At 39.3% G+C, this 16,174-nt stretch overlaps 1 protein-coding gene across 1 annotated transcript; it reads right to left on the minus strand.

The window, feature by feature from the left end:
- Positions 1-161: 161 nt before the first annotated feature.
- On the minus strand, positions 162-15,806 carry LOC104926523 (rhotekin). The gene is made up of 14 exons (XM_027281974.1): positions 15,749-15,806; positions 15,262-15,391; positions 13,254-13,453; positions 12,810-12,856; positions 12,661-12,714; positions 12,246-12,363; positions 11,912-12,154; positions 11,704-11,798; positions 11,520-11,626; positions 11,292-11,420; positions 9,521-9,683; positions 3,401-3,499; positions 1,724-1,811; positions 162-278 (listed from the first exon to the last, which is right to left on the minus strand). The coding sequence occupies exons 2-14, from the start codon at positions 15,277-15,279 to the stop codon at positions 272-274; spliced, it is 1,368 nt and encodes a 455-aa protein (XP_027137775.1). The 5' UTR covers positions 15,280-15,391; positions 15,749-15,806; the 3' UTR covers positions 162-271.
- Positions 15,807-16,174: the final 368 nt, after the last annotated feature.

Below are 16,174 nucleotides of genomic sequence, written 5' to 3' on the forward strand. Positions count from 1 at the left end.
CGTACCAGTCTGTTTCTCTTTACAGTCACAAAATGTACAATACAGCTAGACAGTGTCTGCGTTTGAAAGTCAGTTACGGGTTGGGATTTCAGGCTAAACTGTTAAAATTCACGGTGGAGAGGTAGAAGATCGTGGAGAAGGATGTGTCCTCTGCAGCTTTTTCGAAATAGCACCATTTATCATATCCATGTTCACGTCCATGACCAGGCGTAGTAACCACGAATGGAAAGGACGGGTCCTCGCCACACTGGTGAAACTAGCAGCAAGGTCATCAATAACTGAGAGGGAGAGAGAAACAAAGAAAGGTGGGGTATCGTGTTACAGAAAGATGCTGGTGGTCTTATATGGCAACATCATTTTAGTATCTGTTCAATCAACGGCTTGTTTATTGGAATGGAAACTATTTTTGTGACTGACATATACGACAATTAGTTATAAATCTTTCTGTACAAACAACGCGTACCACACCCCCATGACAGACAGCAACTATTCATGCTCGTATCTGCACAAACCACAGCTGCAGCTGTAACTTTGCCAATATCTGATCTGGAACTGGATTGCTATGAGGATATGATCCATTCTTATTTACTAGAACACAGACAAAACATGATTTGCTAGATCAAATGACAAAGACATACCTTGGTACATCATTGTCTTGCCAGTCTGCATTCACCTCCACACAGGAGGAAATGTATGACACTTTTACATATGTCTTTAAATGTACGCCCATCAGTTAAACTTTGATGTCACATAATACATAATACAGTTTTAGCCATGTGGCGTAATTGTATTCATCTCCGCGGGATAAACTCCAAGCCTTAGAAATAAATTCATCCGCCGCCGCGTCATTTTTCTTCAAAAGAAATGAGCTCGGCTGCACAGATCTGCAGATGTGACTCACTCGTCTGTCACTACGAATACGGAAAATCACATATAACTAGCGTCTATTGCTGCATACAGCGTGATCATGACTCATTACCATACTGGTAAAACATTCACACATGGAGTGAGTTTCACAAAGCCACTATTGTAAAAAAAAAAAAAAAACTTGTTTCTTCACATATATCAATTATCTTTCCTCCAGTGCAACCTGTTCCCCGGGATATCTCTGGACCAATCTCTGGCTTTTCTCTGTAAACAAACCATGACAACACCTGAACAATACCTGTAGCATTTAACACATGAGGGCATTATATATGAACCCGTACCTTTCTTTCTCAGATGATCTGGGAAACATTCAGTGTTTGATGACATATGTGACCATTATGTGTTACAGTAAAAGAGGTGTTTATCTTGGCTTAGCTGGGATGTCAGATATAAAGTCACGACCTCAATATATGCTTGGAAGAACAGTTTGTGACCTGTGTCCTTTTTTTTAAGTGATGATGAATAAACTGACTGACTGACACAGCATTTAATATGCATACAAGACATGAAATCTGAGAAAGAAACCATCACATATCTGCTGCTTTTGTTGACATACTCTGCCTGACGACAGAAAATACGTAGTGGAAAATACACATGCTTATCTAAAGTATGTCTGGAAGGGTCTAATTCAGACAGACACACTGCCCCAGGGTCAGCTGCATGTACTGTCGAGTGTTTCCTGCCTCTTTGTTGAACTATCACAACAGACAAGTGATGATGCGTGTAATGATGAACAGGAGGAGAGGGAAGGGGTTTTTTTTTTTGTTTGTTTGATACACCAGACGTCTGCTGCTACCTTTCCTTGTAGTAGGAAGAGAGCAAAGTGCGGATCTCAACGGATAAATCCGGAACCACGAAGCCTTCTCCAGGAGAGGACGGTGATACTGACAAAGAATCAGGAAAGAAAGAAGAAAATTAAAAAGGGGATTTCCTGACATCTCTTTTTTATCAAACTCTAGATCAAGTATTTTAAATATTCTTGTTTGTAACTGGAAACAAAAGAAGCAGGGATTTTAGAAAGACGTTTTTATTTCCTTTACTGAATTATTATGAACCTCTCTTCCGTCTGAGAGTTGTTTCTTTTTCTCAAAGGCTCTCCTAAAGACTGAAATGCACAACACACCCACATTTTCTGTATGTAACATACTTGTCCTCCTCTGGTCTATAGAGGTTTATTTATAGGTGTATACTTTCTGATCAGCATGACTGATGTTTTTGTCAGCAGGTGTTGAACATAATGCGCCTATTCACTGTGACGGTGTCTGGCCTGTGGGTTTAGGCCATTGTTAGGCAGCATTATATATCTACTATTTACTCAAACCCGTTCGTCAGCTTTTAAAAACAGGCATTACTCCAGCTTTCTGCAGAAAAAGACAAAACAAGCGCACATGAAGCGTTACGTTTCACCGTTCGTCATCCTGTCAACACTTAGACTCATGTTTTTAAGTCATCAATGTGGTGTTTAGGGTCAAGAACTCTTTGGTCATTGCAGTTTTTGGCTTCAGCGTGCGTGACAAAAACCTCCAACCATACATGATACACCCCCTGACCAGCAAAGTTATTGACTGCCTGGCAAACACGGTGGAGAATTTAGCAAATAAAGAGAGAGAAATATTTTCTTTTGGGGTTTAGTGATGCGAGAAACAGAGTAAAGGTGGACACAACCACAACTCTAGACGCATGTTAATGTAGATCAGTATCTGCGGGATGTGTAACAAGTCACTATTTGCTTACAAGTTCGTCATACTAACTCAAAAGGTGATGATGCGTCATGTTTATAGCATCTTACGCAGCCAAGAAAATCTGTTATTGCAGCTTTAAAAGTTTCAAAGGGTGTAAGATTTAAGGGAGTTTATTTATAGAATAGAGCAGAAGTTGACTATACAATGCTCTATGACTCTGTTATATGCATAAGTTGTTGTGTTTTTGTTACCTTAGAATGAATTGTTTCATATCTACATATATCACAGATTCTCTTTCATGGAGTCCACCACCATATTTCTATTGTAACCCAAAATGGACAAACCAAACAACCACAGGGCCTTTTGCATTTTTCCGTAGCCAGCATAGTGTCTCCTTTTGCTCTTGGCTTGCGTCAAGGGGTTTCAAGTTGGTTGCAAACTGCATTCTACCACCACTAGATGCAACTAAATCCCACACACGGTGGTCCTTTTTTTTTTTTTTTGGACTAGTTACACAGTTGAAGTGCTGGTTGATTTGAAGAGTCTTCACAGTATTTTGAACTTTAACACAAATACAAGCAGACGTGTCCTCTGCTGTGAAGATTCAAGAGTCTGCCAATAGGTTTACACAGAAATTAATGAACAAAAACAAAGGCCCAGAATAGCAGAAAAACAAATATATTAAAATTGCAGAACAATTTTTTTTTTTGCACAGAAAATAGCAGAAGTTGACCAACTGAAAGTAATCAGCAAAACCACTGATAAGGTTCCTTCCTATTGTGTTACCCTACCTATTTCATGGTAGAGCGATCCCTGCTTCACTGTAATGGGTTTCCTGGGTCTCAGCGTTTCAATCTTCATGAGGTGATCGCAACATTGTTTCCACTGGCCTGCAACAAACAGTATGAACAGTGATTTCTTGAAGCACATGATTTTTCTTTTTTGTCAGCAACTGATCTACTAGCAACTTCTGTCTGACCACAAACAAGCTGTCAAAGTGTGTGTATAGTAGTTGGCAAGCTGGCAGTGTAAATAAATGCCATACAACATACCAGACAAGAATTATAGATGCTGGTATATGTATACTACGGAAGTCCTAAAGGGTCATACATACATACATACATTTTATTCCACCCGTTTTCCTGTGATAACGAGATAATTCATAACACTAGACCAGGGGTCCCCAAACTTTTTTCGGTGCGGGCCACATCAACTTGCCTTTCTGTGATGGGGGGCCGGGATCAGTCTATAACTGGAACTGATATCAGTCCCACCAGGATTTCGCGGGCCTTTTTTGAAATAGTTGCGGCCTAAAATGCCTGATGTTGCATCAGGTTTTCAAAAAAATTGTGGTGAAAGTTGCGGTGCTTTTGTTGCGATTTTGTTGCGGGAGGAAGTGAAAGTTGCGATAAATTGAGATTCGACAGTCGCGGAGAGGGCACAGCGAGCACTCAATATATATTTTATAATAGGAAAATGCAATTTTGAAAAATAGGCCATGTTTAGAGGGATTGTTTGGGATCGTTAAGTGGGCCACTCCAATTGTTTAGGCGGGCCGGATGTGGCCCGCGGGCCGTAGTTTGGAGACCTCTGCACTAGACTATCGTTTTGTTTTCTCGAGATCTCAAATTAATTATCTCGTTATCACGGGAAAACGGAGGAAAATTATCACAGGGAAAATGGGTGAAATAAAATGTATGTATGTATGACCCTTTAGGGCTTCCGTAGTATACTAATATACTATACTAAAGAATTAACCAGAGTAATTATTTGTTGTTTCATGTTGTGCTTGCTCATCAAATCAAATAAAGCCGCCCTGCAGGTTGAAACTGCCCCGAGCAACAACTTCTTTAGATTCACAAAACAAGCTCTGAGCAAGCGGTGTTACTGACAAAGAATCAGGAAAGAAAAACAGAAAATTAAAAAGGGATTTCCTGACATCTCTTTTTTTTTCCTTTACTGAATTATTATGAACCTCTCTTCCGTCTGAGAGTTGTTTGTTTTTCTCAAAGGCTCTCCTAAAGACTGAAATGCTCTTCATGAAAAAACAACACACCCACATTTTCTGTATGTAACATACTTGTCCTCCTCTGGTCTATAGATGTTTATTTATAGGTGTATACTTTCTGCGGCTATAAATATCAACATGTCTTCTAAATGCTTTCAAGAACGATGGCAAACCAGTGCAAAGCTCCCATACACACCCGAAATAACTCCTCTAATTAAAAAACAATTCAAATTAATGGGCACCGTAATGGGAAATGTGTTGACTGTCACGCAGATAGGTGTGTGGGAGAATAACTGAGGAGCAAAGCATGTCACATGTCATTTGTAATTGCCCGGGGAAGGTCGCTGTAGTGAAACAATTCAATAAATCTGGTGTTAGTGTGCCGTGCTATTAATCCTCCTGTACTTTGCAGTTTGCACAAATGATATGCAGATCATTTCTCTCCAAAATAAAACCATTAAGTGCAGTTGAACGGTAAACAAAAGATTGCTGACAAACACACACCAAGGAGTGGCATATTACCACGTTCGCTTATTCAATTACCAAATTCTCATTCCTGTTCTATCTGTTCAGCAAGAGTAGCGAAAGGAAAATCCATTTTTAGCACAAAAAAAAATAAAGGGACAAAATGCAGTTGCTCCTGCAAACACATTTCCTTATTGGAGAGGATTATTTGCATATCTTAGAAATGCACTGAGGCATAAAGAAACTACAATAACAGCCCAGAGGTGCACAGTATATTATTTATATTGCAGCAGAAGCTGACTTAGAAGCGTAACGTGTTTGGCAGCAATCCAACGAACAATGAAATAAATGGCAATGAAAGTACAAAAATAATAGACTGAATTAGCTAAATATTTCGTTATAAAAATGACTTCTCTCTCATTTCCTGACTGACTTAATCAAATATTTGGATCGGGGGGTTCCCCCCAATTTTTTTTTAAACAGTAAATTGCTCAACTGAAGAAGTACAGTCAATAATACTTCCTCAGCTTGAGACAAACATCACGTAACGTCACGCAACCATGTTGTGATTGTAATGGGTGTGCATGAGCAATAAAAAATAATTGTCAACTATTATGTGTGGTGTGGTTTATCACAGCTCAAACATTTGGCATCACACATCAAACACATTTTTCCACAACAAATTCTATACAAATAAGAATACAAATTGAAATCAGCTCCAGCTCTTAGCACTTTTAAATCCAGGTTAAAAAGCTTTTGGCTGAGCTCTTTTAAAGAATTTTTAATCATAGTCCTGTGATTCGTTTAATGTTTTAAATTGTTTTCATATTTGCTGTTTTAATGATTTTAAATGACATTCTGATGTTTTAATTAAATTTTCTTCTCTTTTTTTATTTTTATTTCTATTGCTTGTCTTAATGTCCAATGTTTTTCCTAGCTATGAATTGCCTTGTGTATGAACTGTGCTATACAAATAAACTTGCCTTGCCTTATGATCCACGTAATGTCATTTCTCAAAGTAAAACAAAGTGACAGACAAGTGTTTATTTTTGATCAGTACAAGGAAGCTTAAGAAGTTTCAGAAATGTTTCACATGACGATGAGAGGATATGATGATTGCAGTGACTGCAGGATTTAATTGGAAAAGGGTGACAATTCTGTTGTTTGTGTAAAGCTGTCACATACGTATTGCTGCATATATCAGCATTGTATCAGGCCGTCAATACGCTTCTACTAATCCCAGCTCGACGTATATTCTCTTATTTAACATGCAAGATTTAGGGAAGAAGGTGTTCTTTCCTAAATCTTGACTTAAATGTCAGGATTTTGATTTATTGTTATGATGCAAGGCAACAGGTGTAATTATCATGGTATGTGAGACAATTAAAAAAACAACGATGATGGCATGCACACACCTCAGTACTGTGAGTATAATTGTCACGGTGGTGTATTTGATCAAAGGAGCGCTTGTTTTTGTTGTCAAAGAAGTCAATCCGTGGCAATACTGTGGTTATTTCAGAAAACAAGTTACTGTAGCAACCAAGTAGTGAACGTGGCTGAGCATCTGACTCTGATGCCAGTGTCACTCTTAGTGAGTTAACAACTATATGCAACAATCCCAAAAAGACTTTGTGAAGTATTGAATCTTTCCCTACTCGACGGAAAGTGTTCACCAGACAAATAAATTCACGCTGTGCCTAGTCTCATTCAACAACTTCCCTTCCTTGTTCTCTGAACTATCTGATGAAAGGCCTACTTGTTAACACAGAAGTTTATTTATTTATTTTCCATAAGTCCCCATGTTCAAATGTCCAACTTCACAGCAGAAATAAACATGTTTACAGCCTGGTACAAAAAACAGTTTTGGTCTCTGTAGCTAATTTCCCCGTTCATGACAACTGTACTGAGGGTGAATTTATATACAACCCATCTGTTCTTACAAAATGATGCAGTGTATCCACTTTGACTGACGGATGATTGTTGTTACAGGTGGCTTGTTTGGCGGCCAGAGCCACCGCACTTCCGAGCTTCACATACGCCTCTTCAGAAACCTGCGAGAGACGTCAATGTAATAAAGTTACAACTTTCTTTGGGTTTATATGGATTACGCAACTCAAACTAAAAAGAACTATATAACATAGTCCTTGTGTTTTTTTTAGATATTTTAGTGTGAAAATGTTACGTATTATATCTTTAATTTAAATACTGGCATGTTGTCTCTATGTGACCCTGTTGTGTTGTGTATGATTTAGTGCAAGACAATGCTACGCCAAATTATTTCTGTCTGGAACATCAAGAAACACCACTCCCTTTGACTTTTAGATCTTCTCTAAGGTTCTATACATAGAAGTACTTAAAAAGTGTAATGAAAAAAGTAATAATCTAGTATAATGATACCCCAGCAACGGTATTTAGCTTTAGAGTGCTCATTATCGTGTCAATACCATAGTGTGATCAAACATTTTCTTTGTGGCACTCGGGAACATCTAGTCACAGATCATGTCAGGAATGCGACTTTGCGAGCGTCAGCAAGTATATACGGTATCTTGCGTGCTTCTGGGACACATGCATGAAGCCCTCTAACCATTTTGGGGACGGATGCCTGGAGCTTAAGTCAGGGTAATCAAGTGAAGATGGCAGATATACATACACGTACACACACGCTAGAACAATTTCTGCCACGTCATCACCGTTCGTATTTATACAACAAATGTGTTTATGATTCAAACATTTACTAGAGTGCAAAATTGTTTACATGAGGTATTTTATTCTATTAATATTGCACATTATGCCTTTTGATTTTATTATTTGGGAGGGTAAACACAATGTAGGTAGCTGTTTCTTGACTAAATTCAAGGGATTTGGTGTGGAAAAGCATGAAATTTGTTATAAATTACATTTTTATGTATCTTCTTTATGCATTTTTACAAGTGTACCCTCATTTTAAAACATAACCAGAAATGAGTTCCCAGGACTGAATGTTTATACTGGCAGCTGCAGCCTGTTGCTACTTTCCATGACATTAGACAAGCATGAGTAATATTTTGCTTGCGGATCACAATGGATCATTCAGTCCAAACGTTTGAGATCACATGAAAGCTTGAGAACTAAGTGGAGGTAGAACGAGTGAAATTCTTCACAGGCAGGCTAGTCTCCAAGGTTTCCGAGTACGTGCAACTCTAACGCGCTTTGCAGAAACTGTATCCAGAGCACAAAAAGTGACCACGCCGTCAAAAGATCAATACGTCAAGATTGATTTGCCAAGACTCCAATCAGCAGAAGTTCTGTCAAAAGATGGCGACTATCTAAACCACTTCTTAGGAGGGGAATCAAGGCCAAACACTTGGGATGGGCCAGCACTTCACAGCTGGTACTCCAGCAGGATAATGACCCCAACAACGCCTCAACACAACTGTCATGGTCTCCAAACTTGTTCCACAAAGGACCAGTGTGGCTGCAGGTTTTTGCTCCAACCAACCAAGAGCACACAGTTTGACCAATCAACTCTCTGAAGACTGAGATCAGTTGATTAAATGAGGTGTGCTGCTGTTTGGTTAGAAGGAAAACCTGCAGCCACAGTGGAACAGTTTGGAGACCCCTGCTTTACGGGGTCACTTGAAGTCTAAGGAATCCAAGCACTCTGACATCACAAGACGGGACTCTTTGGGACTTTATCAAACCATGTTGGGACAACATGGAGCTTATGGAGTCTATCTGTTGAAGCATATTCTAAAATATTAAAGATACTATGAAACTTCTGTACATTTTCATCAAAGATTCAACTTTTCACTCGAATTGTTAGGCCGATATTGTCATTTGTAATGAAAAATAAATGCATTACATTAAAAAAACAAATGTGAAACCATCTATCTTGTTTACCTCACAAGGTATGCTTCAAGGAATTCTGAGATTTGCATCTGGCATTTCTTACAAATGTTTCTAAAGGTTCCTGTTAGTCCTTTGTGGTCTCTCATTTCACTTCCTGTTGCCATGGCAGTCTCTGAATTTGTATTCGTACATCTGTACATCACAGCTGTTGTTGTCCAATTCATGTTGCTGTTGTGTAATTGTGTTTTTGTGTATTATGTGACGTCCTTGAGAATGAGATGATGCATCTAAAAGTAAGTAAGTAGTTAAATGAGAAAACAGAACCAAGAACAGAACAGAGGTGACTTAAGGTCAATTATCTGTGGTTGCATAATCTACTATACTGCATATGTATTCCAGTGAAAAGTCAAAGACACCCTGTGCTTGATAGTTTGCCAAAGCTCTTTCTGAGTAATTGGTACGCTAAAGCATAAACTTTTTGTTGGCTCACAATCTGAATTCCACCATGTAAGAATAACAAACAAACACAAGATCAAGACATAAAGATCCAACGTGTCCTAGTAGCTGGTGTTAGAGACTAATAGGTTTTAAATGTACATCCAGGCCTCACTCATGTTATAGACGTGCTGCCAGAGGGCTACAGTCCACCGCTGCGTGTCTTCAGGTGTGTGCGCGGTCAGCGTGTAGGTTACATCCTGTCCTTGGTGCCGTGTGCTGATGTACAAACTCTGGCAACGGACGGGATCTGTCTCTGACAAACAGACGAGGGTATCCTGAAACACAGACATTATTATTCCACCTTCATTCAGACACAGAATACGCATTATAAGAGAGTGTTTTCCCAAGAAACACCCACATAGCTAAGACATTACTGGTAGTTGTTAATTGACTAAATAATCTCGGTTGAAAGCGCAGATTGACAGAAGCTTAAGAGCAAGATGAGTAAATCTGCTGTTGGCAGGACAGTAAAACATTCTTTTATAATTACATCAGAGTTTAAATTCAACTCCTGAACACTTTTTTCCATCCTGACCTCAGCATTGACCTTTGACGTCAGCAATTTTTCCACAACAGTTGCCAGTTTGAGGGTTGGGCCCTCAAAAAGGTCACAAGGATTAATGAAGTCTTCTAATTTTTTTAGCCTTTGTGCCTTTAATGATAGGACAGCTGAAGATCGACAGGAAATGGCCGTCCGATTCGGGATTCGAGCCGGGGCCAGCTGCAGCGAGGACTATAGCCTCCACACACGGGGCGGCCGCACAACCCACTACGCTACCGACCGCCCCTCTCAAGTCTTTTTAAATTATTAAATCATTTGACCTCCTTGAGATTTTCAAGGGGACAGTCCCCCCTCAAAAAAATGTACATGTAGTACTGTAGTAGTAGTGCTATTATTTAACTATCTGGGTTATTTCGGTGTGAGTTTTGTTGATATCGGCCTTAGAGATCTTCTCTCGAGTATAATGGAACTAGATGGCATTCGGCTTAGGCCATTTCAAGCGCGTAAATATCTCCAGAACCCAGCAACTCACACCAAAACTATCGAGATGAATAAATGACACTACAGGTAAGAATATAAATATGTATTTTTGATTTGTGGCTGAACTGTCCCTTTAATCACCTCTAACAAGTGTCAAGAGGCAACAAGTAGACACAAGCCAAAAAGTTTGAGAACTTTTTATGTGTGGTATCTTATAAGCTTATCCAGTGTCATTGTGAAATGTAACTAGTAGCTAAAGCTGTCAGATAAATGTGATGGAGGTAAAAGTTTAATATTTCCCAATGAACTGTTGCAGAGTAGAAGTAGAAGTTTTTCCTTCCCACCGTCACCAAGCGCTTGCTCATGGTGGGAACTGTTAAGTCTCTATAAATAATACTATAAAGGGTACGGTCTCCTTAGATCTAGATCATAAAAAAGAAACTTCTGTTATTATTTGTTGCTATATGAATAAAAATTTAACTGGATAAAATGAAAACACCAAAGTAAATGTAAGCACCTCAGAATCATGAATATATAATCATACATGAACTGCATTCACACTGTTTTCTTGTAGGTAATAAAGTGTGAATCTAAAAAAAATAAAAGTCTTCATATCGCCGTTGTCTTATGGTCAAAGAATTTCCAAAATCTGATAGGGTGCTACCTGATTTTACATTTTTAAATTATAGCTATAATATGTCGGACACGGTTTTGGCAGAAATGAATCATAAAATATGATATTCCAGACGCTCACCATTACAACAGGTTTACTCTCCTTATACAGTTTCTATTAATTCACCAGTGCACTCTGGTGGCCTTGGCATGTTATCGTAATCAGCACGGACGAAACCACAAATGAATCCATATATTTATTCATGACTGTGCTCATTTCGACACCAACCTTTTTGAGGTGGATTACAAGTAACGGCTCGTCCTCAGACTCCAGCTCTTCTTGACACTGATAGCAGAGAAGACTTTGGCCCTTGAGGACACCATAGACATTTTGCCAGCAATTAAGGTCCTCTCCGAGCTGAATGAGAGCAGGGGAGTAAAGCGATACAGTGAATGATAATGTGATACGAGATGAAACACTATCACACGGCAGGATGATATATGACAATCTACTCACCATAACCTTGAGTTGGCCACTTATGACTGGTTCAATCATGCAGAGAGGCTGAGCAACTAGGCGGCAGCACATATTGCCATATAGAGGCAACCAGAATGGACTATCCTCTGGAAAAATAAAGACATTAGGGATTAGAGGAGAGGAGAGGAGAGGAGACAAGAAGAAAAGAGGACTCACAACTCACCTGTTGCTTCTAGTAACAAATCATGTGTCTTGAAACTTCCCTGGACATGTTCGATTCTCAGTGTTGTGTGCGCCAGCAGGTTATACTTAGGCCCCCTTCAGAAAGAAGGCAAGAGGTGAAACCACTCTTCATTTTTATTAATATATATATTTATATATACAAAATATATTCCTTTAGTATGTGTTTCAGGGAGAACTGTCATCCTCACAGAGTAGATAAGTCAGGGGATGAAGGTGGTGACACCCGTCCAGATCTTTCATCTCCTCCACTGGATCCACAAACAGTTGCAGACTCAAACGCAGCACGGATCTTTCTCCCCGAGGAGCGTCCCAGAGAGCCCCCAAGACGGCTCAGCCTCCTGGGTCCTAGAGCCCCCGGGAAGAAATCCTCCACCACCACACAACTGCTGTACAGTTCAACACGAAGCTGAAACTCTGGGCTGGCCTCATTGCTGCTTAGACACACACACAGACACATTTTACACAAAGACATGTGGAATGACTGAAAGTGGAACTGGAAAAAAAAATATCTGTCTGACTTACAATATGATGGTGTCTTCAAAGCAGATGTCAGTTAAAGTCCTGTCTACCATCACCAGATCGGTGTCATGGATCTCTGTGCCACACTGAAGCAGGCAGAACACAGCACAGCGATGGAGCTCTGCAATTGAAAGGAACAGAGTCAAAGTTACAATTGATTCCAGACGTCTTGCTATATGTATTTTTATTCCCTGTCATTATATACAGTCAGGCAGGTCAGGTCCAGAGACTGTAGGACTGTAATTTCAGTCTTTTCAATGCTTTTTATAAACTATAAAAGGAATAGGCATAAGAAAGAGAATAATAGTTTTCCATGCAATCAAAATCAAAAATTGTTCATTCCTTTTCTTTTCTTTTTTAAAAAACAGAGCGTGTAGACAAAGACAACAAAATCACTTCAGACTTCAGGCGTACTTACCTCCTTTGTTCTTGAAGTACTCTGAGTCCTTCCACATCAGCGGGATACGAAGGTCTGCACGATGCAAATTATGAAGTTAGAAAATCTAAAAGACAAGCTGAAGTATTTTTTTAAATGAATTTTTGGCAGGAGATTTGAATAAAACTCACCTGAAATGGCCACTTTCCCCAAACATGGCACTATAACTTCAGAGGGCCTGTAAGTAAAACAAAATACATCATCTATCCAGCAGAACATACATGCTGTACAGTACAGTATGTACAGGGGGGGGTGGACAGAATAACATGAACACTACGGGATGACAACAACAACAACAGCGCAAATTACAGAAAACATTCACAAAGATAATATTTGTGTTCTGTTACATCATATAAGTCTGTGCTTGTATATTCCTCATGTAATGTTACATCACAAAACACATGAAATCAGGCAAACCAAGGATGGAGAAGCTTGTCTGACACCTAGTGGCTGTTAAGAGGCATGGCGATGTCCATGAACGAGCTGCTTTCACTCCTCTCTCTCTACACTGACGACGGATGTATTACCTGTCTGTTCACCTCACTCCAATAATGCATCCTTGAACTCAATCTGACCTGCGTCCTGCTCTCTGCAGCACTTGAGCTTTCCTCATCCTCTGCAGTTGGCTGAGCAGAGCCAGGATGCGGGCGTTGCAGGTTAGCAGACTCTTGGAGGCCTCCAGGGCCTGCTCTCTCCTGGAACAAGCTGCCAATAGCTTACTGGCCCCCTCCCGCATTCGCACCTCCCTCTCAATCCGCTTCAGCACCTCTTCGTCCTACGGATTAGTGTGGAAAATAAGAACATTCGTTGAATCCAAACTATGATTTTTGACTGAAAAAACAGCTTAGAGCGTTTGGAGGCTTGGTACTGAGAACGAATCAGACAAACAGTTACAACATGTACACCACATTTGGTCCAGACTAGTACAACTATTCAATGTACAGCCAGTGTTAGTAGTAGGAAAGTACAGATATCCGTGAATCCTAATTACTCACTCATCCACTCACCTCTCATGTATCAAAACCGACAGGTCCAAACGATCATTTATCCAGTCAAATAACTCAACATCTACCAAATGGATTGGCCCTAAATGTTTCCTCTAATGTCACCATGATGTTTTGAGTGTAACGTCTTGACAACTATTGGAAAAATTGCCTTGAAATTTGTTCCATTCATGTTTCCCTCAGGGTGAATTTACATCACGTCGGTGATCCTCTGACTTTAGATGAAATATCTGCAAAACTGATACTCCCATCAGCCTCAGCTGCACTTTGTGTTCAGTGCACACTAACATGGTGAATATGACTGTTACTTTGATGCAGGTGTTACCATCTATGCGTATGTACAGCCTGATAAAGACTCTTGTCATTTGCCTACCGCATTATATCAGGTGGTAGCCACTATTACACTGTTGATCTTTCCAGCAACAGATTTCAAACACACACTGACCCAGACGTGTTACATAAGAGTCCAGAATCCACGGGGCGACGGTGTTAAAGTGCATCGCATTAATCCCTGGATCTAGTCGAAACTTGTCAGAGATCTTCCAGATCAAGAGGCAAGAAGTTGAATATACACAAGTTGATGAGGACACCGCAGGCAATCTTGTTCACCATAGAAAGATACAGCTTTGATATACGCACATCTGGAAACGCTTTACATTTCTCTGACCCTCTTATCAACATTTAGGGTCTCCTTCTGAACCTGATCTGTTACTCGTCCTATAACTTCAGGAACAACACCAATACATCTGTCCTGGGCCTCCAGATGAAGATTCCTACCAGATGTGTGAATGTCAAACTGAATGCAAACACACTTTTACACCGGGCATTTCGTCACATATATCTTGACACAAATGCAACATTCCCTTTGTCTTTGTCAGATTTAGTTGTTCTTTGATAGGTGAGAAAAACATTGTATCTTTATTAATAATCCACTTAGAGGCATGATTCCTAATGAGCCCTGTTTATGTGGTCATTATTATTATAGTTCTAGATTTATTATTAGACATACACTTTGTGGTATGAATTAATACCCTCCAGCTGATTTTTCTGCTCATTAATTCAATGCAATTAACACACTCTGACATGAATTTTATATACCTGTTATATCTTATTACTGTTATATTATTTAGACTTTCCACAGTGGACACAATTACACAGATACACAGTGTTATGTTGTTGGTTAATGCAACATTCCTGGGCGGTCTTTTGGGGTTTGCCATGCAGAATAACAAGCCGTACAAGTAAGGTGAAGCAGCACAGCTTTAGGGATCAGTACAGTGTTGCATAATTCAATCGTGTTTTCTGAGCCTAATCCTCTGTGAAATGTTGTTTTTGTTCCCACATAATCACATAACCTGTAGCTCACTAATAAAATATTATAAATTATTTATTTTTGTATTACTTTATTATTATCATTTCCATATTACACACTTCTAATTACTAATTATTAGTTTCTCATGTGACTCGCATGAAAAAAAATTGAAGAAAAAGTTTTCTTTTGCAGCTACCTTTTTATATAAACAAAACATAATCATAAATCCCTATGCTGAGCCGCAATATGAAAACTTGTTTCACTAACCTGGGTGTTATCATTCATGATGCTTCTCCGCCTTGTGCCTCAGAGATCTGCTCCGGTGCAGTCAGCAGTACAGTACAGTGAGTAGACTGACTAATCTCACAGCTGACTGGAAGAGAGAGTTAGAGCGGACCTGCAGACGGAGCAGTTAGTTACTCAGCAGAGAGATCAAAACAGTCTTAAGCCTCACTACAAGAGGTTTCAGCATGAGGGATTAGTCTTTTATTCTGTCAGCTCTATCACATGCAACAATGAATGAGTGCTGTGAAAATTTACAATATCTTAAAAACACGGATGGATTTCTTTAGGCTAAGAAGTTCAATAAAATGAGGGTGGTTATTCTAAAAAAGGTATTTTAAAATGATTAAAAACACAGTCGACCAATTATGGCAAACACCAATCCTGCAACAACAAAAAAACAAAACTTATTACTACTGAGACGCTTACACATTCATGTGACTGTTTGTCATGTGCCGTCAAGTGAGATTACCTAATTATGCGGTTGATTTTTTTCCATTCAGATGGTTTGAAGAGTCTTTAAAAAGTTCTGGAAAAAGCAAAAAGGGTTGTTAAACATCCTTTGCAAAGATCACAGGGTAATTAATTTTTCTGACAAACTGAGACTCCAATGTAATGACATAACACATGAGATGAGAAATCATTTTTGTTAAATTGCAAATATGTATTTTGCATGAGTGTGTTCAAGGTGTTGAGTTTCTCTTAATAAACCAGACTGCACAATTTCATTAAAGAAAGGCGACACAAATATTCTACAACATCGCAATCTGCCAGCTGACACATTGCCAATGCTGTGCCAAGTAAAAATAAATGAGACAGCTCTGATGACGACACGGCCACAGTTGATGTCTGATGTTCACTTTCATAATGAAAATGTTTTAATGTTTACAGTATCTTC

The sequence above is a fragment of the Larimichthys crocea genome, chromosome IX (assembly GCF_000972845.2).
Source record: "Larimichthys crocea isolate SSNF chromosome IX, L_crocea_2.0, whole genome shotgun sequence".
Taxonomy (NCBI): Eukaryota; Metazoa; Chordata; class Actinopteri; family Sciaenidae; genus Larimichthys; species Larimichthys crocea.

Excerpts from the sequence above, each read along its gene's own strand:
- LOC104926523 (XM_027281974.1), bottom strand. Across the intron at positions 12,857-13,253 it reads CTGCAGAGAGCAGGACGCAG|GCCCTCTGAAGTTATAGTGC; the intron begins GTCAGATTGAGT and ends TTTTACTTACAG. Across the intron at positions 12,715-12,809 it reads GGGGAAAGTGGCCATTTCAG|ACCTTCGTATCCCGCTGATG; the intron begins GTGAGTTTTATT and ends TGCATCGTGCAG.